This window comes from Lampetra fluviatilis, chromosome 6 (assembly GCF_964198595.1).
Source record: "Lampetra fluviatilis chromosome 6, kcLamFluv1.1, whole genome shotgun sequence".
Classification (NCBI taxonomy): Eukaryota; Metazoa; Chordata; class Hyperoartia; order Petromyzontiformes; family Petromyzontidae; genus Lampetra; species Lampetra fluviatilis.
The window spans coordinates 10,027,194-10,051,687 of record NC_136280.1 but is presented as its reverse complement, the minus strand read 5'-3'; the positions used below and the strand labels follow the sequence as shown (position 1 = coordinate 10,051,687).

General features: G+C 41.5%; 1 protein-coding gene across 1 annotated transcript in view; it reads left to right on the top strand.

The window, feature by feature from the left end:
- LOC144933142 (transmembrane protein 132D-like) overlaps window positions 1-24,494 on the top strand; it is a 231,565-nt gene that overhangs the window by 184,828 nt on the left and 22,243 nt on the right. Inside the window, exons 6-10 of the mRNA XM_078857731.1 lie at window positions 1,570-1,759; window positions 6,332-6,475; window positions 13,887-14,092; window positions 17,452-17,722; window positions 20,811-21,002. Coding sequence (XP_078713857.1) covers window positions 1,570-1,759; window positions 6,332-6,475; window positions 13,887-14,092; window positions 17,452-17,722; window positions 20,811-21,002 — 1,003 coding nt within the window. The remainder of the gene's footprint in view (window positions 1-1,569; window positions 1,760-6,331; window positions 6,476-13,886; window positions 14,093-17,451; window positions 17,723-20,810; window positions 21,003-24,494) is intronic.

Genomic DNA, 24,494 nt, shown 5'->3' with positions numbered 1-24,494 from the left:
ATACTGATATAAATGATTGCAGTTACCAGGTAGTTCATTGTCCTTTTGTCAAATCATCACTCATTTTTTATATTCCACAAGACATTTGTTATACTCTGGAACCTTTTAACAGTAGTAATATTTGTAAACTAATACAATGCTTGTGTCCTGTTACCTGTGGAAGTATAAGCTCTTGTACCCATTCAAGATGCTTATTTTGATGCTTTCTAGGCTTGAATTGCATTGGATGCTGATTCCACAAAATGTTATAAACAAAACTTTTGAGAATACTTTGCATTGTGGGACAGATGGAAGCAGTTCACACTCTTAAGCTGTCACCCATGAGCCATATACACATAAGTACTGTAGTGTCATGGGGAAGTAGATTACAGCAACATTATTCACATTTACATATGTATCAGGGGTGTAATGATGCGTTTATTCATATCAATTCTTAGGCTCGCAAGAAATGATTCGAATCACATGCATAAAAGCCATTGTTTTTTGGCGTCATACATCCTGTACGAAATAGGTTCATGTTTGCCCCCCCCCCCCAGCTGCTCGAGGCCGCTACATTTGCCACGATGTTTAAAAAAATATATATATCCTTGAAACAAACCGTGACCCTCAATAATTAATTGACTTGCGAGTCAATTAATTATTGCGGGGACGAAGCGCTACATCCCTAAATGTCCACAGCTGTTTCAGTCAAAACACGACCATTACAGAACTATAACCTTCAAGGGCAACTATCAATCAATCGATGTTTATTTTTGATAAAAGCTACCACCAGCACTCATTTATCAACTGAGTGGATTGTACTTCAAAGTTGTTGGGGGGTTTATTTTGTTTTTGTTTCCAAGTAAGGTTCACTACAGTGCAATATTTGCTCGGCGTCACCAGCGTGAGCCTTGACAACAGCGTGGAGGTGTGCACGCAGGTTGTACATCACCAACCACGTCGACAGGTTCACCGTCGATTCGCAGTCAGAGGCTGGCCGGACAGCTCCCTTTGAATGCTTTTGTTCCTTGCTACATCCGCGAGAAAGGAAAGTTTCACGGATTTACGTTGGGGCCTGTTGAGGCGCCATGATCCAACCACCGTTTAAACAAGTTGTGAATATCGGTTCTATACTCAGACGTATTGAGGAGAGAGAGAACGTCCTCGATTATGCGGATGGATACTGCCGTGCTTGACATATTGATGACGTTCTATTTATCACAATAGAACACTCGAATTAGCCATGAACATTTGGTTGCACTGTGATTGGATGCTTACCCTCTAAAAACTATTCCACATCTTTAAAGCATACGCTCAAGTATCAATCTGTTGTCCGACAAGTGGCGAGAATTACGTAACGCAAGGGTTGCGAACTGTTGTTGAAATAAACGTTGAAGTGTGCTATGCTTTGTTGTTAAAGTGAGTCATCGTGCCTGGTGGCATTTATACTTGATAAGTGGTTAACAAAAATCTGAAATTGTGGTGTATTCGCTGAAACAGCGTGCATGTGAGGTGAATGCTGAAAGGATGTCGATGGTGATACGATGTTCATCTCTGCAACGATTTGTTTCTGTTCCCCTGTCTTAGCAGGGCCCCGTCCACCCTCGAGATAGCTCGAATAGAGCTGAGGGTGCAGAACACGTCCTCGGTCAGGCGAGCGGTGTGGCGCCTGACCTGGCTGGTGGGGCCCACGGGGAGGGACCTCCCCTACCCTTCAGAGGTCAACACAGACATTCCCTTCAGCCCGAGTGGAATTCGCAGCATCGTCCCCCTCGCCATGGTGCGCACCACTGATGAGTGCTGTTACCAGGGGCCGGATTAACGCGGGGGGCTTCAGAGGCCACAGCCTCACAGGGCCTTGGACTTTGAGAGACCCCCAAAAAATATCCTGTAAACTGAGTTATAATGGTTGAAACGCATGACTGATAAATCCTATAGGTCAGTGGTTTTTAACCTTTACTGCAACTTTGCACCTCTTGGGTTCTCAATCGTTAAATAATGTGTAATGTTAATAAATACATAGGTTTGATCAAACGGAATAGTTGTATTTACGTGCCCGTGCTTAATTTGTGTTTCGATGATTTACCTTCTAAAAAAGTCTGTCAATGTCTCGCACTCCCAGAAAGGTCATCTCGCACCCCCTAGGGGTACCTGCACCCCAGGTTAAGAACCACTGCTATAGGTAAAATGCTCGTTAAAGACATAGCATCACTCAATGTAATATTACCTATTATGTGTTTCATTGTGAATATTTTATTTGTTTAACTCTGGTTTAACTTTACAATTCGTTTGTCACATTTAATAACCAGAATTTTAATAACAACGATAAATAACAATGGAGTTTTTTGGCATCGGGCACAGATGGTGGTAAAACAGTAAAGGGAAGAAATTTAGCTTACAAAGAAGGCCCCAAAAATTCTAACAACCCTTGGGCACCTGTCCAACTAAATCTGGCCCTGAGTGTTATGTGTGTGCATGGTGTGAGGCTACATAAAACAGTAGCATAAACTCATGTATAAACTCCAACAAACCTTTCCCAGGGATCTTGGAGCTTAATTATGGTATGTGACCGATACAGTACATGATAATGGAGGCATCTTTCACATGGAGTCTGGAATCCGTTATAATTGGGAGTTATGAGCTCAGAGGACACGTAAGTGAAATACTGCCAAAATATAACACTGTGTATATTCAACATTTCCAACCACAGAAGCTAATTTATGGAATTTATGGCCTTATTGGGATTTTCACGACTTTATTTCAATACACTGCAATTTGGATATATAGAGGAGAAATGTGACTGCATCGTAAGATGCAGTACAAAACATGGAGACAGATGAATCGAGATAATTTGACGTTAAGGGATGGTGTAGTGTTTTTTATGGTGTAGCGAGGTGTAGTATTTTGTTTCGTTTCAGAGGGAAAGGACTGATGGATGGAAGCTACCATGAAGAGAAAGGAAAGGAGATGCACATATCGTGTAGTGTGAATAAGGACACTTAAGATAGTCAGTAATCAGAGGAAAAGTCATAAGGTCTTTCGCTTATACTTGGACAATCAACAGCATTTATCAGCCACTGCAAGGGAATTTCAGACAATGAGGCAGCAACCAAGAATGTGCAGACCTCCCAATGAATGGAACTGACAACAAGACTTTGACGGAAGGCCTTGGCTGCTGAAATATAAAGAAAATTAAACAAAGCAGTTCAACATAAGCGGGATAGATTGGCAGAGATAGGTCCATGGAGGGCATTGAAGGCATGGAGGGTGATTTTTGTACTTCGACTGATCTTGGATTTGGAGCAACTGGAGGGATGTGAAAATTGGCTTTACGTCATGTAATTAAAAGTTCGAGATGAAAAGTTTGGAACTTTGAAAGATTGGAAGGGAGTTGAGGAGGCTTTAATTTGAAGGTCTTTGCCGCAGATGGCCAAGAAAGTGGCAGATGCAGATGTTGTACAAATGAATGTAGGATGTCCTGAAGAGTTCAAATGTAGGGTAATAATGATAATACATGGCTAATTCTGACTCTCAGGGTTCTGACATTCTTGACCAGCTTGATGTTGGTATTTGTGAGGAGCATGCCAAACGAGGTCTTTATTGAGTATGGACCCTTTACTGATTTATGAGACTTCATTTTTGGGAAGATGTAGCTGATAAAGATTCAAACCCATCCAATATGAGTGTGCAACAAAACAGGATGGAAGAGTAGATAGTGAGATGGGGTCTGTTAAGTCAACCTGAGTGTTATCAGCAGAACAGGGCTGGTTTATATTGCAGCTTGAAGTGATGTTTACAAATGGGAAGAAATTAGATTGAGAACAGCAGCGGCCTGAGTATCTAACACCGTGTAATACCATAATCAGAGGGGTTTCTGAGAGGTCAGTTCTTACATGAAAACCTAAGTTCTCCTTACATGATAAAAAAAAAATAAACTGATTTCGTGAAACTATTTGAATCAAAACTACTATACGTGTCCAGGTGGTGTGAGGCCCAGATCACTGTGCTGGTACCACTGGGTTTCTGGGTTTGAATCTGGGTTTTAGCCACCCATGGTTAAACTGGGATCTCAAGTGTAGAAAGATAATGGTCTCAGTCTGGCCACCAATGACTGCACAAAAAACCCATGATGCATACATTTTGTTTGCACTTAATTTGACTAAATTCCAGGTCTGAGAACTAAAAACATAAGTTTGACTATCGCATGACAAAACTTCCCAAAGGCAGAATGGGATGTGAAAGCGTCACCCTCCTGTGTAAATGACAAAAAGGCCACTTGAAGTATTTTTACGGAGAATTCCTGATAAATATGTCCTCCACAGCCAGTCTCTGACACACAGGGTTGACGGTTCTGAGAGATGTATTTGCGTATTTTTCATCTCAAGATATGAACCTGAGAGAACAGTTGAAATAACTAGTTGGGAAAAGACCAAAGAAAGAAAAAATACTTCCTTGAGGAAAGGTATAATTAACAATTATCTGAAAAACAAATAGTTGTTTTAAATAACGATTTAGTCAAAACACTAGCATAGTTTGTGTGTCTTCATGTAAAAATGGAATGTAGTCGGAGAAGTGTGATAGAGAAGAGCAGAATCTGAGAAAAGAGCATGCGAGAGAAAAGAGAGTTTTGAGTGTGTGCATGGGAGGATGGCCAGTGGTGTCGAACGCAGCAGTGAGTCAAGAAGGGCCCAGAGGGAAAGAGATCCACAGTCAGAAGCAAGGAGGGGGGTCAGTGACAACAAAAAGGAGGGCAACCTCAACCAAATGGTCCTGTCAGAAACCAGATTGGGCTTTGTCGTGAAGACCATGGACAGCAAGAAAGATATATTTATAAAGGTGCAGAAAGATAACCCTTCTCGGACATCCTCCCCCCCCAAATAAGGCTATATTTTTTTTCTGCAACATTGTTATTTTCATAGCTGTACATACTACAACTATAAATAAAATGGCATCGTTATTGCAAATATTAGCTAGAACTATCGAGTACACTTACAGTCTCACACATAAGACTCTAAAATGACACAGTGCTTCCCTGTGATATTTATTCGTAGCCTCAGGGCTTGGTCAGAGGCTCCAACCAACGTAAATATTAATAGTGTATTGCATCAAGGTAAAAGGTCAGTGGAATCGGGTTTTCTCTACAGCGGCTGTCTCCGCACATTTTTCAAGACAGCTGAATGCCATCCATTGCCGAGCATGCCAGAAATCTATCAGAAACGATTAAATAAATGCACATTGCTTTGTGCTGTAAATCTGGATTAACACTTAAAATAGTCAAGTTAAAGCAATGTTTTCAATGCTCTGTAGCATTCCACAGTGATGTTTTTATTTTTGCAAAAATATTGTCCATTGTGTGAACAGATCGTTTGCAAGTGTGGCTGTTGTAGAACACCCTAACTCGGTCATCTCAAAAATGTGGCTCACGGGGAAAAATAGAAGAATACAAACTTAATTTGACTATAATTACTTAGATTTGAGTGTTGTACAGAAATGTGTACATATATACCAATATGTGAATGATGCTGTGTCATTATAAATTAAATTTTCTAGTATTTATGCTTCATGACTCATTTAAGTCGTAATGAACCCCCTAACAACAACACTAACTGTTATTCCCAGACATTCATGGTGATTGTTCCCGATATGCATCTGCAGACTTGCTTTTTCTTGCCATCTTTCAGTGGCGTTAATCTTCGGGTTATTTGCTGAAAGGGAACATTCGTGCCATTTTGTTTTTGTCAACGCTACAATTGTTCCACCATCTGGCAGATGACGTTGTTCTCGTACCAACATAGCCGAAATGCGCATTACGATAATGAAAGATGGCAACAAATGATTACGCCCACTGATTCGACAAACAGGGCCCTGACATGGCAATTTCACCTGTGCTTTGCGCAGTGATTGGCACCTTTTCACGTTCTCGGTGATGTACGGACCAAGTACAAGTTGTAATGAGAGGAGCCATTGGAAATCAATAACAATGGCATCACAAAGGAAACCAGACTCATCCTTCACGATGTAACTAGAGTGCCTTCGGGGCGTTCGGTGCAGCAACTAGCTAATGGCAGCAGCTCTTGAGAACATGATTGGGCTACTGTCACAATCTATATTGAATCGTGGTTGTTTTTCATCCTCTGCTCAGGTTATTGATGATGTAAAAAAATGAATGCCTCAAGTTGCTATCGATAGCAACACAAAGACATTTCAAAATGGACTAATCTTGATTATTATATACTCAAGGTTTAGTGACCCTTGGTATTTAAAGGTGAAAGGTAGCGGGGGGGGGGGATGCGGTATAAAACGTGAAATTCTGTGTGACGTTTCAGCCACTTGTCTGATCTGTGTCTGGCAGTCCCATGAGCTGGTGAATACAGCAGTGCTGACAGGCAAGATGGTGAAATTGCCTCTCAGAGTTGTTGCTATTTATTCAAATGGAAGAGTGACAGATGTGTCTCAGCATGCTGAGTGTGTCTCGCTGGATAAAGACATCATAAAGGTACCTTGTGCCCATGTGCTCACTGCCTTATATGTATATATGTGCAATAATGTATCGTCGCTTCTGTCCTTTTATCAGTTTTTGAAAATTCCAGATAGATGACTCAGTTTTGACAAACATACCCTTTTTATGAGGCCATATATGACAGCAACTCGCTTAGAAGCATTATAATTCATCCTTATATTGTGCTGCCCATTTGAATACATGAGCTAAACATTTAAAATAAATAAATAAGAATCCCGTCGTAGTAAAAATATAAATCAGTCTGGATGAGCAAGTATGTAAAAATGAGTCACGATTTCCCTCAACGATGGCCACTCTCGTAGACTTCTTTACGTAGAAACAAGAAAATGTAATGATAGCCCTGCCAACTTCACACCATAATTTCTGACTGGAGTTCCTGAAGACACATATAAGGCTTCGACAGGTCACAAATTATGGAGGTGTTTAAACATGTGTAGTGAGTTCAACTGAGTCGCAGACATACACTTGGAGGCAACACATTTATTTGACACCAACACACGGGGTAACTGCCTGTTCACAGAATAACAACCTGTGGTGGTGACCACCAGGCTAACTACACTAATTACAACATAACTAGCTACTACGGACCGGGACCACAGCTTGGGACCAGGTCCACGTATTGGAGACTCGGTAGGACGTAGAACATAGACGAAGGTTTCTTCAGGATAAACAACAATGCCGGCCCCACTGGGGGACCCGGCTTATATTCTCTGCGGCGTGGCTGGCTCCGCCCTTGGCCATGACCACCTTCCAGAATCCTCGAGCAAAATCTGGACCCCGACCACGTGACCACCCCTAGCCCTCACTCGAGGCCCCTTTGTAGATTTAACTGGTCACGTGTCCTCTCGGGTCAACCAGCGTGCCATGGCCTTTAGTAACCCCATTTCTACGGCCGGCACTCCCACACCCTATCCTGTAGGGCTAGCACTGCACACCAAGCGTGGTGCCATCCAGCGCTATCAATCAGCGCTCACTGAGCCCCTCTAGGGCCGATACTACACCCACACCATAGGGGTATCCGCGATGTCGTTACACCGCACGCCGTGCCTCTCTAGGGCCGGCAATACACAGTGACATCCGGCATTACTTCATATTTAACCAATGCTATTTTTATATATATGACAGCATGTAATTTCTTCAATAATGGTGCGATTCAATGTGTTTTTTCATTATAATGGATGGGTTTTGTGTGAGTTATAATGTATCACACATTTGAAAACTATTCATGAAGATTACAGGAAATGCAATTTTAGAAAGGATTAAGAGACCAAAACAACACCATGAGAGAGCTCGGGATTTAGCAAGCTATTTTTCATACTCGTTAACACATACATATTTCCAAGCAAATCTTTAAAAATGCTATTGATTATGAAATAACACAATGCTTGATTTTTTGTATGATGAAAAGGATTTTGTTTCAGTGGAATTGATGCAGTCATCCAAGCCTTCACATACTGAGGCCTTGACAGTAAACATGCCAAAATTATCCCATTCAGAGAATGCACAAAGTCGCAAAATACAAACATGCAGATTATTCTCATGACAAAACATTTTCTTGAATTTAGATTGGTTAAAAAAAAGCAAGCCAAGAATGAGCCATCTCAGATTTACAGCCAATAAAATGCAGCCTATGAAAATTAATTGAAGCACATTATTGAAGAAACCACACAAAAGTTGCAAAGCCAGACTTAATATAAAAATAAGCAAATCAAAAGGCAAGTTTTCAAAGTGAAAAGAAAACTGACCAAAAAAAACATGGACCCTGACCAAAAAAATATTACAAAAGCTGAAAATACACCAAGTGATCTAAATGCAGTTTTTTTGCAAACATGTATCAGAAATCACAACCTTTGTACTTATATAGTAATAGGTTTTTACCCTTTCAACTGGTACAAAAACTGACACCTTTATACAAGGGATCATGTTTGCAATAACCACAACACAAGCAGTCAAAATGCAAACAAAAATAAACAACTCTGATAATGATAATGATATGCACTGTCCTTGAAGTTGATTGGTCCACACCCGAGACGGCTTTCTTTAGAGCCTAGTCCCCATTGGTGTTGGACCAGATGACACCAGAAGGCGTACAACTCAAACACAGTGCAATATCAGAGTATTGAGAGCTCGGGGTAAGCATTTACACTATAAAACCTCCTTTACCAGTGGCAAAATATAGTAATAGGTTTTTACCCTTTCAACTGGTACAAAAACTGACACCTTTATACAAGGGATCATTCTTAATTTAGGAGCTTTCGTGACTGCAGGAATTATTCTTTGGTTCTTTTCGGTTAAGTCACGTCTAAAAATAAAATAATAAATTAAAATAACATATTACGACGTTTCGATTGCAACACAAGCAATCATCATCAGGTATAAAAGAAATAGCAACAAAAATCTAACTAGAAAACTATAGACAGACATACAAGCAGACAGACATCACAACGGCACACAGAGAGGACACAAATCGGCACAAAGAGAGGGGTCGTTTCTGTGACGGTCCCTTAAATATAGAGAGGGGGGGCGGGGACGGAGAGAGGGAGGGGGCAGAGAGAATTAGCATATCAATGAGTGTACGGCAACATACTGCTGTTGCAAGTAAGATGACAATGTGGAACGGGCACGCAAAATTGAAAACGGGCACGCAAAATTTCTGGCTATTTGTTCTCTCTGCCTGTGTCCTCTCTTTGGAATTTTCACACTTAAAATTCTAACTTAGCAAATTTTGAAACACGTAATCAACCAGGCTATGCGTTAATTGTGTGTTAACCGACTCTCTGTGTTGTATTACATCACATTTCGATATTTTGCTAGGTTATTTAATTTTCGTGTGCCTGTCTCCTAATTTTCAATTTTGCGTGCCCGTTTTCAATTTTGCGTGCCCGTTCCACATTGTCATCTTACTTGCAACAGCAGTACGTTGCCGTACACTCATTGATATGCTAATTCTCTCTGCCCCCTCCCTCTCTCCGTCCCCGCCCCCCCTCTCTATATTTAAGGGACCGTCACAGAAACGACCCCTCTCTTTGTGCTGATTTGTGTCCTCTCTCTGTGTGCCGTTGTGATGTCTGTCTGCTTGTATGTCTGTCTATAGTTTTCTAGTTAGATTTGTGTTGCTATTTCTTTTATACCTGATGATGATTGCTTGTGTTGCAATCGAAACGTCGTAATATGTTATTTTAATTTATTATTTTATTTTAGACGTGACTTAACCGAAAAGAACCAAAGAACAAGGGATCATGTTTGCAATAACCACAACACAAGCAGTCAAAATGCAAACAATCTAAATGCAGTTTTTTTGCAAAAATGTATCAGAAAGCACCACCTTTGTACTTATATGTCAGTGATTTAGATATCTGCTGCTCAATGAATGATGGTGATATGTTTCATCATCCCAACAAATGAAGCTTGTTTATTAAAGGTCTGAGACTGAATGTGTAAAATATTTTTAAACTGATGAAAAAACTGAAGTCAATGTGCATGGACCCAATCGTTGGGCTAGTGCTGCATCCAGATGATTCTACAGCTGAACCAAATAATTGTACGAACAATGACTGTGAGACACTTGAATACCCTATCACTTTAAACACATATCCATTACTCCTGTAAAACGGTTATGTCTTATCTACATAACATTGCCCCAGGCCACACATTTGCAAAGCAAACACAGCAAATTCTCATACATGTGTTTTCCAATATCTTGTCTAGACTACTGCAATGCCATTGATGGTGGCCGGTCTTCCTAACTCTCCCATGTATACATTACAGTTGGTTCCAAATACAGCCACCTCTGTTAATCTGCAGCGTAAGGGAATACGAGCACATCACTCCTCTTATCGGAAAATGTATGTGTCTTCCAGTAAAAGAACACATCCATTTTAGGCATTCCATGGACTTGTATTTGCTTATTTCATGGAACGCATTACCCCGTGAAACTCACGTCAGACATTATGATCAGTGGAATCCAATTTCCTGGTAGTCCCACAAAACCATCTGGCTGGCATCAGTGACAGAGCTTTCGTCAAAATACCTCCAACATTACTGAACCATTTTTCATGGCGACTTCACTGATGCCTCTTTATAGTTTTAATTCCAGCCTCCAAGCCTGGCTCTTTCGTAAGAAATATTCAAAATGATCATGGCTTATTAAATGAGGATGTGTGTTGAATGGTTGAATGCTGCACGGTAAATGTGAGTGCGATATGATGATTCATGATATGTAGGCTCAATGTAAGACGCCATGGAGTGGTTCCTTGACGAGAGGCACAATATCAATGTGATTTATCATAATTACCACATCAGTCGGCGGTAATAATTATGATATTTTCAGTGAATTTTTAATCTTGGTGGCCTTAGTTTTGCCTCTTTGTAACCAGGGGTACAGCAAATGTGGTCGTCCGGACACCCACGAAAAATATTTCGTATGGCGAAATAAGATGCCCACCATATTTTGGACAAAAGTCCTGGTGTGTTTTTTTATTAGTTGACGTTTTTCTCGTGGAACAATGTGGCACTTCCCATGAAGACGTGGGGGTGGTGAATTTCCCACAGCATGTCTGTAATCTGACCAATCACCACTGGGAAGCATTCGCTGGGAGGGCAGTAGGGCATCCCCAACTTCCGAAGTGTTGCTGCGCCCCTCCCGTGTGTAACCATTTGAATGCTGCCACTAGAAGCCAAACAAAGAACCACAACTCAGCGTTGTGAGATACAGTATGCACGAGCGATGCTATAGATATATAAACACCCGTTAACGTTATGTTTAACTCTGATGAGTAGGCATGTAACAATTTACACCCTTGTACAGTTGGATGAATTGTCACTATTCGGGGTCTTTCTTTGCCCTTGGGCACATGTAATATGCAAAGTGGTCGATAATTGTCTATAAGTCTGCAGGGTTTTCAATGAACCAATCATATACAAGATTAATTTATTTGTAAATACTGTAACTGAATCTTGCACCCATAGTTATATGCATTCATCATAAACTTAAGAATGTTTACTCTTTGGTTCTTTCGGTAAAGTCACGTAAAAAGAAAGTAAATTAAATAATAGAATACGACGTTTCGATTGCAACACAAGCAATCGTAATCAGATAGAACTACATTTTTACGTTTCCAAAAAATTGCTAAGTTTGTTTTCTCAAACTGCCTATTTCTCTCTCTAAAATTTACCAAGCTCTCATAGGTCAATTCGCTCTTTCTCTCCCCCGGCCGCCGCGGGGTGGATTTCCACACAGCTCTCTCATTGACATGCTAATTTCTCTACTCCAGCAGACCCACCTCTCTCTCTGCCCCACCCCCCTCTCTCTATTTAAGGCCTCGACACAGAGGCATTGGGTCTCTGTGTGTCTATGTTGTGTGTGTCTCTCTCTGTGTCTCTGTGTAGTCTTGTGTGTCTGTCTGTGTGTCTCCGTGTCTGTGTTTTGTCTCTCTCTCAAATTTAGTTCTACTTAATGACGATTGCTTGTATTGCAATCGAAACGTCGTATTCTATTATTTAATGTATTTTCTTTCTACGCGACTTTACCGAAAGAACCAAAGAGTTCCTGCAGTCACGAAAGCTTCAAATAAAGTTTAAGAATGTTTGTAACAATTCAAAACATGAAAAATTATTAAGCATCTCGGGGGCAACCGCAACAATAAAAAAAATGTACACAAAACATCTTAAAATGACGATACGCAACAGAAACATCCAGGAAAAAACTGTTTTGAGTGCAGATCTCACAGGTAGTGATCCAAGTTTCAGTTTATTGGCGATAGCATTCCAGAACCTTGGGGCATCAACAGCAAAGGTATTTGTACGGCAATAAGGAATGTGAAGCTGGGAAATGAGAGAAGACCTTAGGTTACATTTGTTCTTCAAAACAGTGAGGAGATCCAGCAGGTCGTCTGCTGACTATTTTGTAAGTACATCGTGAATAAATAAGATCTGATGCACAAGCCGTCGATCATTAAGAGATGGAAAGTTTGACCCAATGTAGAGATCGCAGTGGTGGGTCCTATATGGGCAGTTCAATGCAAATCTTAAGGCCGAATGATAAATTAGGTAAAGCTTCTTCAGTACAGTACTGGGGGCTGATTTATATACGATGTCACAGGTATCAAGTAGAGGAAGTATGGTAGCTTTTATCAATTCCAAACGGAACATAGTGGGGAAGCAATGCTTGTGTCAATACAGAAAACCATTTTTTATTTTGTCTTTTAACCAATATAATCAATGTGATCTTGAAAATTTAGTTTTGAATCAAAAAGGACCCCAAGATACCGCTAGATCTTAACTTGCTCTATTTGATCATTATTTAAGGAATGTAATTGGGGGAAAATTATTTCCTGCTTTAGTCCTGGTTAGAAGCATAACACCTTGGATTTGAAGGTAATCAGGACTCGTTTAAGAGCAACTAGCTGATGTTGTAGTTTGTTGAAATCACACTGGAGCTTAGCAATCACGCCATCCAGAGAGTGGCCAGCAGTAATCAGTATCATGTCATCTGCAAACAGATGTGCGCTGGAATGATCCAGGTCAGTGCCCAAGCCATTGACATAAAGATAGAACAAGAGGGAGCCGAGGATGGAATCTTGTGGAACCCCTTAAGTCATCTTAACACTGTTTGAGCTCCAACCATCTATGAATACAGTTTGTATGCGAGAAGAAATGTAGTTTTTTAACCATTCCACTGCATGCTTGGAGAAACGGAGGCAACTTCTGCTACGATATCTCCACTATGAAGAACACCCATTGCCCAAAATGTCGCCTATTATACAAATGCAGTCTCCTCAAGGCAGAGTTATATTGATGTATGTGTTGAACTCTTATGTGTGTGCACCACTGCCAATGCACCATCACAAACAACAACAAAAACATGTGTACTTGTGTAGTGATGCACTCAGAGACACTAGGAGTAGGAGGCACTCTATTTATTATTAGCCTTCACAGGGTACAAGGGGTAACTACACTTTCAGTCAGGACAGCTAACAGACTGCCTGACTGACAACGCTGAGAAGGTGAAGACGGTGATGAAGACTCCAGCAGCCCGACGGGATTCCACTCCAAGCAACAGCCCCGAACCTTCGCTCGGAGTCCCCTTTTATCCTCCTTGCTCGGCCTCGCTCCGCCCCCGGCCACGCCCCCTTCTAGAACCTACTCGCGGGTTCCCGGGCTTACCTCACGTGCCCCCTCTATCACCTTTGCCCTACATCCCTCTCGCTGCTTATCACGTGACCTGCTGACAGACAGGGCTGCTGCAACCACAGGTCCCTTTCTCTGCCAGCAACCAGCGCTATGCTCCATAGTGACCCATTCCATGTCACTACACTTGTATTTAATCTGGACTTTTTGTTGAGCACCACTTGAGCATCCTTCTAATTCATCGCTGCGCACACTCCAGGTGACCGAGTCGTGCGACTACGTGTACGTGGACGGGCGGGAGAGTGCCGGCTCCACCCGTGCGCACATCCAAGTGACCCACGAGCACTTGCGGGCGGGGCTGGAGCTGGCCGTGTGGCTGCCCCGGCTGCCGCTTCACATCCAGCTCTCCCACTCGCAGCTCGGCCAGGTCAAGGGCTGGAGAGTGCCGATTTCTTACAGCACAAGGTATAAGCTTTGGGCGAACGAGCAGGCCGTCTTTGATACTGCGCTTCCTCGGTAGAATAGCAAGTTTTCTCGAGCGTGTCAAACTACTGACACGCATGACGAATTGTTGTTGGCTTGTTAAATGAGGAGAAAGGAAACTGGAGCGTATCTCTTAATGTGAAGGAGCCAAATTCAACAGATTACTCACAAGCGCAGGCACCACATCGCTTACTTGCCCAAGCTGAAAATTCAATGTTAATGGCCAATCTAAGTGCAACACAGCTGCTCTAAGTGAATTGCGTCTGTTACATCCACTGAATTCACGTTTGGGAAATACTAAATTGTTATATTATTCAACAATTTGGAATTTCTAAAATCTCGCCCTTGGGTTAGAGTTAAAACGGGATTCTTTTTTTACTTAGCCATAATTATATACATCACTAGGCCTGGCTTTCTCCTCATCAAAGTTTTTTTTAGGATTTTATAGAGCATTGCATTAAAAAATCAATACCTTTTAAAATGTGTTAGCAATATTGATTACGACTGATGGTAATTGTTCAGGAACGTTTGACCGACGTGCAATAATTTTTACAGACATTGAACAATAGATAAGCATACACTGCAGTGTCAGAATGTGTAATTAACCAGTGCAAACCATGTGGGGACAGTGTGACTATGCCATATGACTTCGTGCGAGTGTGTTTAATTGCAATGTGTTGATTTATTGAACGTGAAGACCATTGTTTTCCTTCACTGCTATTCCAATATCATGTGCTTATCAGTCCTGATACTTAAAACGTTAAACATAGCCATATTTTTTTTTAAAGAGAATTAACAAATGAAGGGCTCGTTGGTAATTATCTGGGTTCATAGCACAGCCCAAGTATATCGTAACGCATGATACAAGGCGCTGGAAGATAGAATATTCCCTCTAGGTGCTTGACAACACAGGAGAGAAGGGTGCCACAGTAGAGAGTGGATTACGTTTTTATGGATCAAGGTTCTTTACGTTTTCAGGTCAAATAGGGTTTTTTTAATCTCTGTTCCACAGTACAAGTATGGTCTAGACAACTGCAGTACTCGCAGCTGTGTATCACAGCACAGAGGGAAGACATGTCGTTGACCATTATGGTGCCCAACGTTTCCCCTAAAGCAGCATGCTGATGTTACTCTTTATGTCTATTTGTCCTTGAAGAAGGTAAACTCTAATGATGCATGTATACAACGTACAATTTACTTGGACATATGTCACAGACTATAGAAGATTATTTCACTTGTCACACATCTCTGTAAATAAAAAAAAAACTGCCTCCCTCCCTTCCAGCTATCACAACCCAGTGTTAAGCATTTTTACATTAACAGGATTTTTTGCTTCAAATATATTCATGAAAACCCCAAATTGGACCCACTTTATTTTCCATTATGAAATTTTTTTTGAGTAAATGTGTCATCTATATCGCTCATCTGAGGCGGTTTATTAAACCATTTAATTTATTTTATTCTTTTTATAACATTTTCGTATGATATATATACTGGAGGAAGCTTCCATGCTGTATAAGACTTGCCACAATGGGCTCAAATTCCGCACCACTGTTCACCCAGAGGCATAAATGGTACACCCCAGTCAATCGACCGGCACGTCACGTGTGGTGTGGTAAAATGTGGGTACTCCCATCTCTTCCAAAAAGTCTGGCCAGAGTAGGGTACATACCAAATACCCTCTAGAGGGGCTTTCTGGAGCTTCCTCTGATGGAGGCATTTCTGCCAGCAGTGGCGTGAGCAAACAATTGTAGGGCTGCACCTTTACCTCGTATTATATATACACTATATTTATCCATTAATTGTATACATTTTATGCATAAATATAGCATTGCATTTTATACAGTGTACACGGCGTATTTGCTCGTGTTGTCTGATGTTAGCTGTCAAGAAGTACAGCTTCGGCTTCATCAATGACCAAAAAACCTTTAATTATCTCTTAAGTCAGCAAAATGGCACCCAATCACACTTCAAAAATCACTGCTGACTGGAATTACCCCCTAATTATGCTAATAACGGTGATGTGATTTAGTTTACCGTGAAGTTGTTTTACATTTGACTGTTGTTTTTTTAGATATTCATTATTTGCTGTTACATTTTTACTGCCTTGCTACTCCTGCCATCACCATCAGTTATGATTAATCCACTGCTGGATTAAGGGCTGCAGAGTACAAGTCCCCATGTCAGGTATCTTCACCAGCCTAAATTGATTAGCGTGGTGATGTATGGGCACATATCTTCCTCCACGACGGTAGTGCAGCCATTCATTGACCTTGAAAATCTAGCAACATTTTCTGCACTTCAATGATGCCTTTCAGAATAATTGCTACAGATCGCTATTTCCTTTATAGATGTACTTATGTTCACTCATTCAATAGAGGACACTAGATCTGGCATTACCAAACAACTATATTTTGCAAATAATGTTGGTGTATCGTGTTAAAAACTTTTATGGACTATTATAGACGTTTATGTTAAATGTATACTTGCCCTGCCGATGAGATTACTTGTATATAAGCCATCATATATTCATAATGACATTGTCCTCTGTTATGTTGCTGTTGTTGCAGAAGTTCGATCAGTCAGTTACTAAACTGCTAGCTTTTTGAGCCTTGAAATGTGCTTAATCATTCTTTGTTGCCGTGATATGGCACTCAAAACTCTCACCTTTTATATGAAATGCGACAATGTATGTAATCCTAACCTTTTTCATAGAAATAGCACAATACAAGCACTTCAAAACAGCTTCTACGTCATTCTCTTTCAATCAATTACTTTCTAGCAGTGTTTTTGCCAAACGGGTACGTTAGGTAATGGCATATGCAATTTCCGTTTTTCTCAATGTTTTCCTGCCACTGACACCAATCAATAATTATATTCTCAGCTTTCTCCATATTCAGCTGCATTTGAGCCCAATTGCCTAATGCATTTCAGTGGTATAGCCAAAAATAAACTGCAATCCTGTGTCACCAGCAAACGTTTTAAAGCTCCGTTGGCAAAGGTCCGCTATGAATAATGGTAATAATATCGTTGCTCTATAATACAGCTTTTTTTTAGGATAGATCGCATAAATATAAATGTGCCATTATACCCGCCACCACGGGACACAGCCAATTATTAACAGAACATGTCGATTCGTTACTAGTACAGCACACTGGTGTGTTGGAGAGCAATTTCATAAAATTTACAATCTGAGTATGACGTTTCGCCAGTAATTACAACTGGCATCATCAGGCGGACAGGCAGATTTATATTTACGTGATCTAACCCAAAAAACCTGTATTATGGATGATATTGGTGCGAAAGCCTACATGTTAAACATATTGTTGCCATTTCCCAAGATCCACAGGAGGAATCAACTCCAAAGGCAGGAAGTCAAATGTACGAGGTTGCACTCTCCAGTCCCAGCACACCCCGCTCAACGTCTTGACACAATTTTGCGCCACGTCGCCTCAAGAAACCGGCGATCTGACCTTGATGCTGGATCCCGAGTGGCTGGTGGATGTTACAGACCTCGTGCAAGGTCACATGTTTGTGGAGGACACACGAATAGCTCAACTCAAGGATGGAAAGACTTTGATTGGACACAGGCCAGGCATGACTGCCATTCAGGTGGGAATTTCGCTTTTACTTTATGCACTCTATGTTGTTGTTTTGTTGTTGGGTTTTTTCCTCCAAATCTGTGGCCTTGAGATAATGAGTTGGAGAGCATGCTCTCGCAACCCCATTTTTATACGTGTATAATTTACCAACAGAGATGGCACGCCGTGAAGGTATGTCACTACCAGGGTCTGTCTGGCCTTCAGTTCTATGATTGATAAAAGCTCCTCCACAAAGAATCTCAGGCAGCAGAGCTTTCAGGGGTCATGGCCTCTCCTGCTCCCTGCCCTACATCCTCCCACTCATTACCCCTCTTGCCCGCTTCCTCACCGTTTGAACAGATGCAGTGACAACTGATAGAAAACAATGTCTATATTGCAATTCACCATCTGCCACTTGACAATACTCTGGATGTTTGTTCCATTCTGAAAAAAAGAGTGTTATAAAGATCTTGGACTTTACTATGTATATTTCTATGCTGAACAAATGTATTTCTTAAACATCTGCGAATGCCTTCAATTCACTGCAGACGTCTAGTGACTGCACATGCGACTCAATTGTACGCTTTCATGATGATGTAAGCCTTCACGTTTCAAACTGCCAGATACGTCTGATCATTCTCTCTTGTTCATACATATAATTCCAGCGTTTATGTCTCGGCATGTGTTAAAAAAAGCATGCAATTAGGACAAAATAAATTGGAGTAAAAGGCTTCTTTAATCTAAAAAGTGACTGCACGTATTAATCACCAATTTAAAGAAGCCATTCATTACTTTGTATCACAACCCTTACCTCGTCCAAAACTGCAGTCCAGCATTAAAAGTAAAGTAACACAGATATGATGAAAATGTGTGTAGCACATAGTGCATGTACGAGAGTTCTGCTGCACACCAACATAAGTAAAAACATTACCACAATGAACACGGTAAACAAACAACATGATATTAGAAGACAGATTCCAGTTTTATTCAGTAATGTTATTCTGCATGACTCGGCCAAATATCTCTTTGGTGCCAATGTTACAAGAGTGGATCGGCTGTGCTAGTAGTGTGATACCTTTGCCCCACAATTCCTGGAAAAAAATATTCATCAATCAAATCCATTCATCTGGAGAGACAAGATTTTTGCACTATGAAAATTGAGGGCAAATAATTTTGCTTCTCTTTGTTGAGTACAAATTTCATTTCACCAACATAATAGCGACAAAGAAAAAAAATGAAAATTCATCTACCCACACCGCAATCACTTTACACAAAAATACATTCAATATCTGCTGGTTATTTCAGTTTTAATTGTTTTTTTTATTGTTAATGTGCAGTATTATTCTTCTTCTTGCATATGGGAACATTCAGGTGAGTAGCAATGTTTATGTCCAGGATATTTCGTTTCGATAGCCAGGTGTGTTTCAACTATTCATCCACTGATATATCTTATAGAGCATTGAATAAGAATGTCATCCATCATCTTAAACATGCAGCTGCAGTCAGTGAGGGCTACATTTTTATTAGCATTTTTTCATGAGATGGGCTTATCTGCCATCTGATGCCCTAATCGGATTGATCTTCGACCGTGGTCTCCTGGTCATGCCGAAGGCTGGGGGTCCTATCATTGCCTCTGGCACGATGATGTTGGTTGTGGATGTCAACTTCTGCCCACTCCGAACGCCCGTGTTCTTTCACGAATTAGGACCTTTCTTTGCCCTCAATGGGTCATTCCAGTTTTGATTGTATTCGTGAGCACTCGCTGATGATCCTCGGCGGTGGTGTGTGTGCGCGAGGGCTGCGCACCATTATACAGGCATTGATTTTACAGTGCCTGTCATTCACCTCATAGCCTCGTTAAGCTGGGTATGCACGAGCTCTACGTGCAAACTCTGAGCCCAGGCTGGTTAGCAGTCCTCTGTGACTGAGTGGGCAGTGTTTGGGCCCCCCCCCCCTCCCCCCCCCACTCCCCCCCCACCCCCCCCTCAACCTTTCGCCAGTTATCTTGCGAATTAGGATCGTTTGTTTGTGGTCGCGCCGAGGGACTTCGATGAGCTGACGTTCGCCACACTGCTGTAGGAAGTCATGTCGAGTGGCTCATTAGCCGCTGCAGTAGCCGCTGCAGTAGCTGAGATGAAAGGGGGTGACCACTGCACTTTAATGAATTGGACCTCAGTTAGTGTTCGAGTACCCGCAGGTTGCTTGTGGGTGCTCTGCCACTTTCAGCGAGGTCTTTAGCTTGGGTAGTGATGTACAATATGTATTGCTCACTTTGCATTTAGATTATGTAGGAGGTACATTTTCTTTTAAATAACTGATCACATTATTCAATCAATTGTATGCATTAATATCACTGGCTCACTCGCTTTGGTTGTTATGAAGACTACATCATCAGTTCATCTGATATGGTTCATATTTATTAATTTATGTTCATACCATTATTTATTCCATCCAATTTTCTGAAAATATGTACATATTTCAACGCGAATAACTTTAGCAAATGCATGTCTCCAAGTCCAACTCCCCTTCGATTCATATTGTTACATCTCTTCATGTAATCTCAGTGCAATTCCACGTTTGAAAATATTTTTTCTGATTTCAAAGTATGTTTTATTTAGACCTTGGTAAAGTATATATATATTTTTATTAATTTATTATTTATCTTCTACGTGACTTTACCGAAAGAACCAAAAATATATATGTTATTAAGATAAGTGTGCAATTTACATTGATAAAAGATAATTTAATTGCATGTTTCTATTTAAAAATCTCTAAGAGGTCATATGCAGAAAAATATGCAGCCATGTTGGACCAGACCACCATGCCGACCTAACCCCCCTCCCCCCCCCCAATTATTGCACCATATGTTAAACAGAACTGTACAGTCAAAAACACCGTTGCTACCAACATCATTGCAAGAAAATTGCATTATTTAACTTGTGAGTTTACATGCTACTCTAACGAGCTGCATTGCAAAATTTCCTTAGTTGGCATGCGATTCTTGCATGTAACCAATATTTTGCAAGTTGTTTTTTATTCATGCAGGTCCAGATGCACCAGAAGCACCCTTTAAATAAAATATGCCTCCTGGAGTTGTTAAAAATTGTATTTGTATGCAGATAATATCCCCGGTGTCGGACATGATATTGGGAGAGCGCGCGGTGACAGTGAGTGAACAGAAGGTGTCCATCAGCTCGCTTCACGTACAAGTCGTGTCGGGTTTGTCTCTCAGCCTGCACCCCAGGAGCAATGCCCCTGGCATCATGGAAGCCACGACCACGACTAAAGAAGTCCTCCAAACTTATAAGCAGGTACCCCATGGGCATTCCGTAGATTGAAAACTCACTTCTTTAGAACTGCTTTTTGTATTTAGTTTGTTGTCCTTCCCCCGCACCTCCAATTAGCATGGTTGTCTACGTACGGTGCGAAAGAAGTTCAACATGCATACATGCCCGACTGCAAGTACATCACCTAACACCTGTATGGAACTCGTAATATTAGCGCAACAATGTGTCAAGGAGTTCCTCGCAGGTGTCCATTTCAACAAGAGTAAGTCTTTATTTACAACTAGCCTTTTTCCCGTCCAAGGACGGGTGTATTGCAGTACATCTGAAAGTTGCAAGCGAAAAGCAGACCGCGACGTGATATTCATTGCATTAATGCGTGTGCAAATTGTAAGGGCGCGGTGACACAGATCTATTTCATTGTAAGGTTATAATCCCTTGTTCATCATGACGTCCTTTTTACTTTGATGTCTCAACAGCGTTACGGAGATCGCGTCACATGAGGGTTCTGCCTTTGTAGTGAGGGTTGTAAGTTGACGCCGAGGAGGGGGGAGGAGATGCCTCCGCCCCCCATGTTGAGTGACGTCAGCCGCTAATTATTATGAATGAGGGGGGGTGTCCATTTGGAGGACGTCACCTTATAATGATTATTGATGAGGGGGGCTGTTCGATGTGGAGTGACGTCACCTGCTCATGATTATTAATGAAGGGGGCTTGTCGACGTGGAGTGATGTCACGAGCGTTGCACACAGACATTCTTTGCTCATTATAGTAGGTAATAATGGGGGGGGGGGGGTCCATTTGGAGGACGTCACCTGCTCATGATTATTAATGAGAGTGGCTGTTCGATGTGGAGTGACGTCACTTGCGCATGATTATAGTAAGGGGGGGAATACTCCATATTGAGTGATTATTAATGAGGAGGGGTGGGGGGGGTGTCCATTTGGAGGACGTCACCTGCTCATGAATATTAATGAGGGGGGCTGGTCGATGTGGAGTGACGTCACGAACGTTAAGGACAGACATTTCTGGGTGATTATAGTAGGTATTAGAGAGTCGTTACAGCTGCGTTGAACCCAGCCCAGCTGCACTCCCATACCTGTCAACCCATACGTTTTACCCGTACTCTTGTACAGGAGATGTAGTTTTTGTCTATTTGTTAGTGTTTCTTTCTTTTGATGGGACTTTGTAGGATGAACGTTGAGATTTATAAGGGCACGGGGTGACCAATAAGATCTGAATTGGTCTGTAATAAGGTAGGCACTGATAAGGGTTTAATAGGTATGCATATCCAGTCTTGTCCGAGCCTTACACCCTGAACTGTTTCGGGCTCTCTCTTATATTCCCGAATATCCCCCCGTACAGTTTCCCAGTCTCACACACCTATGCGTCCACTGTAACTCAACGTGTACCCCAACCATAACTACGATATACAGTCCCCTACAAATAGATGCTTCCACGCGCAGCAAAATCTGGCTTGTTTATCAAGGCAGACGTGCGTGTGTATGGTAGCTGGCATCAGCACACTTTGTTCTTGAGGATAAAGATGTGCATTTATGTGGTGCTTAAATGTCCCAGGAGGTCAAAGTAACTTGCAACATCATATCTCAACCATTCCAATGCCCTGCTGAAGTCTAGCCAAGGTGAACCCTGGTGGCAGCTATCACCGTGCAGCACGAGGTGTTTGCAGCACGACCCTGTTGCTGGGTAATAGCCTGTGAGTAACATGATGAATTTCACTTCATACCTTGCTCATCACCAGAGATATTAAATGAAAACGCACAAGCTTCTCATAGGCATCGGTACAATGTGGCTGAATGTCATTTCCACCCTCATCAGTGTTTCAGATTTCTGGAGTCCATCACCCAAAAATTATCCAGTGCTTGTGCGCCTGTAATTTTCATTATAAATATATTGGTGTATGTAATATCCACCAATCTCGTTCTACATGGCTTAACCATGCGAAAGGTACATCATAAGGACACAGTGTGTACAGGCAGGTGTGGTGAGTTCACGAGCCATTCGTGGAATAATCAGATCCTACGTATGCTCGCCTTGTACCACCGCTAAGCACATGGCTGCATATGAGGTCCTGCACCCAGTATGCCATTGCCACACCTAGTACACAACCATAAGGCAACAACCCCTTGCTGTCTTATGCCTCCTTAGCAGCCTGTTGCTGCCAAGGTGTATTTGAATAGATTCAAATGCTCTGGGAATTAAGGTGTATTACATTGGTCTCGCTAACAATCGAGGTAGGGAATTCTATTCAAGAATTTGTTATGGTTCCATAGACAATGAGATGATTCAAGGTCACTTCAGACCTCTAATGTCTAACATATTACTTGTGCACAGTACATTTCAGATAAAATCTCTACACAGTCTAGCCAGGAGGTGTGGCTAACGTAGGACTGATACCAGACCTGAAATATAGGACTCTTCATGTGTCAGTCAGATCGGATCATAAACGGCTCTAGTAACTGATGTGGGGTGTATCACCCCGAATTCAAGATTCTTCCATTTGGCTCGTCCGCCTGAGACATTACCGAATGTGGCGTTTCTTTAGCCCACGAGTATCAATGTTGATCTTCATGCGCATTATCATTGCAGAGAAGAGCAATCAACCTCAGTGGACAAATCGGTGTATAGGTTAGTAATAAATATCCCAAAGTGTATTCTCTCGCCTTTTCAGAAGTTGAAACATCTGGGCACAATTTCACATGAAGTGTTTTTCTGCCACAGGAAAGGTACTGCAGATGATTCAAACAAGAGAATAGAAGTTGGTGTCAACGGAATATAATTCAACCAGGGCCTCTTTAAGTCGTCTATACCACATTGCAGTCACGTTGAAAATTATGTATTTTACCCATTTTCAGAATGAGAGCCTTACCCATGGTCTCTGTTGAGCCAGTGGGATCCATTTTCAGGAAACACGAATTAGCAAGTGCTTCTCTCCAGAGATAATGGTAAACCAATCTCAATTACTCTTAATAATCTTAATGTATTATGTGGAATCAGAAACCGACGAGATTATATTCGGTTCGGTGGCATTTTGTTAATAGGTTGCTCTCCAATCATCATTTCTGAAGATTTTTAAGAACTGAAGGCTTTACAGCTAGCCTTGGAGGAATTGGATGCCAATGTGTGGAGGTAGATGATGTTAAATACATTGTGACAATAGTCGTTGTCATGATAAACTAGCAACATTTTACAAGGCATAATCTTCTCATGAGAAAATACTCTCTTTTGTTATCTCAGACAAAGAGAAGGTATTTATTCAGGCCAGGTAGTTAACAAAACAAGAGAACACGATGACCAGTTGGCTGGGCGAGGTAAAATATGTCAAAAGTTAAAGTTTTCTAACAACTATGTTTATTTTAGCATATCACTATAACCTACAAAGGCAAAGATCCTCGGTATAGCATTGACAGATTGTTGGGGCAAGTGCTGTTAAGGCACAGCACACGAGGGAGTGGGTGGCCAGCACCACGCCCAACGGCATTTGTTTCCCAAGTGGCA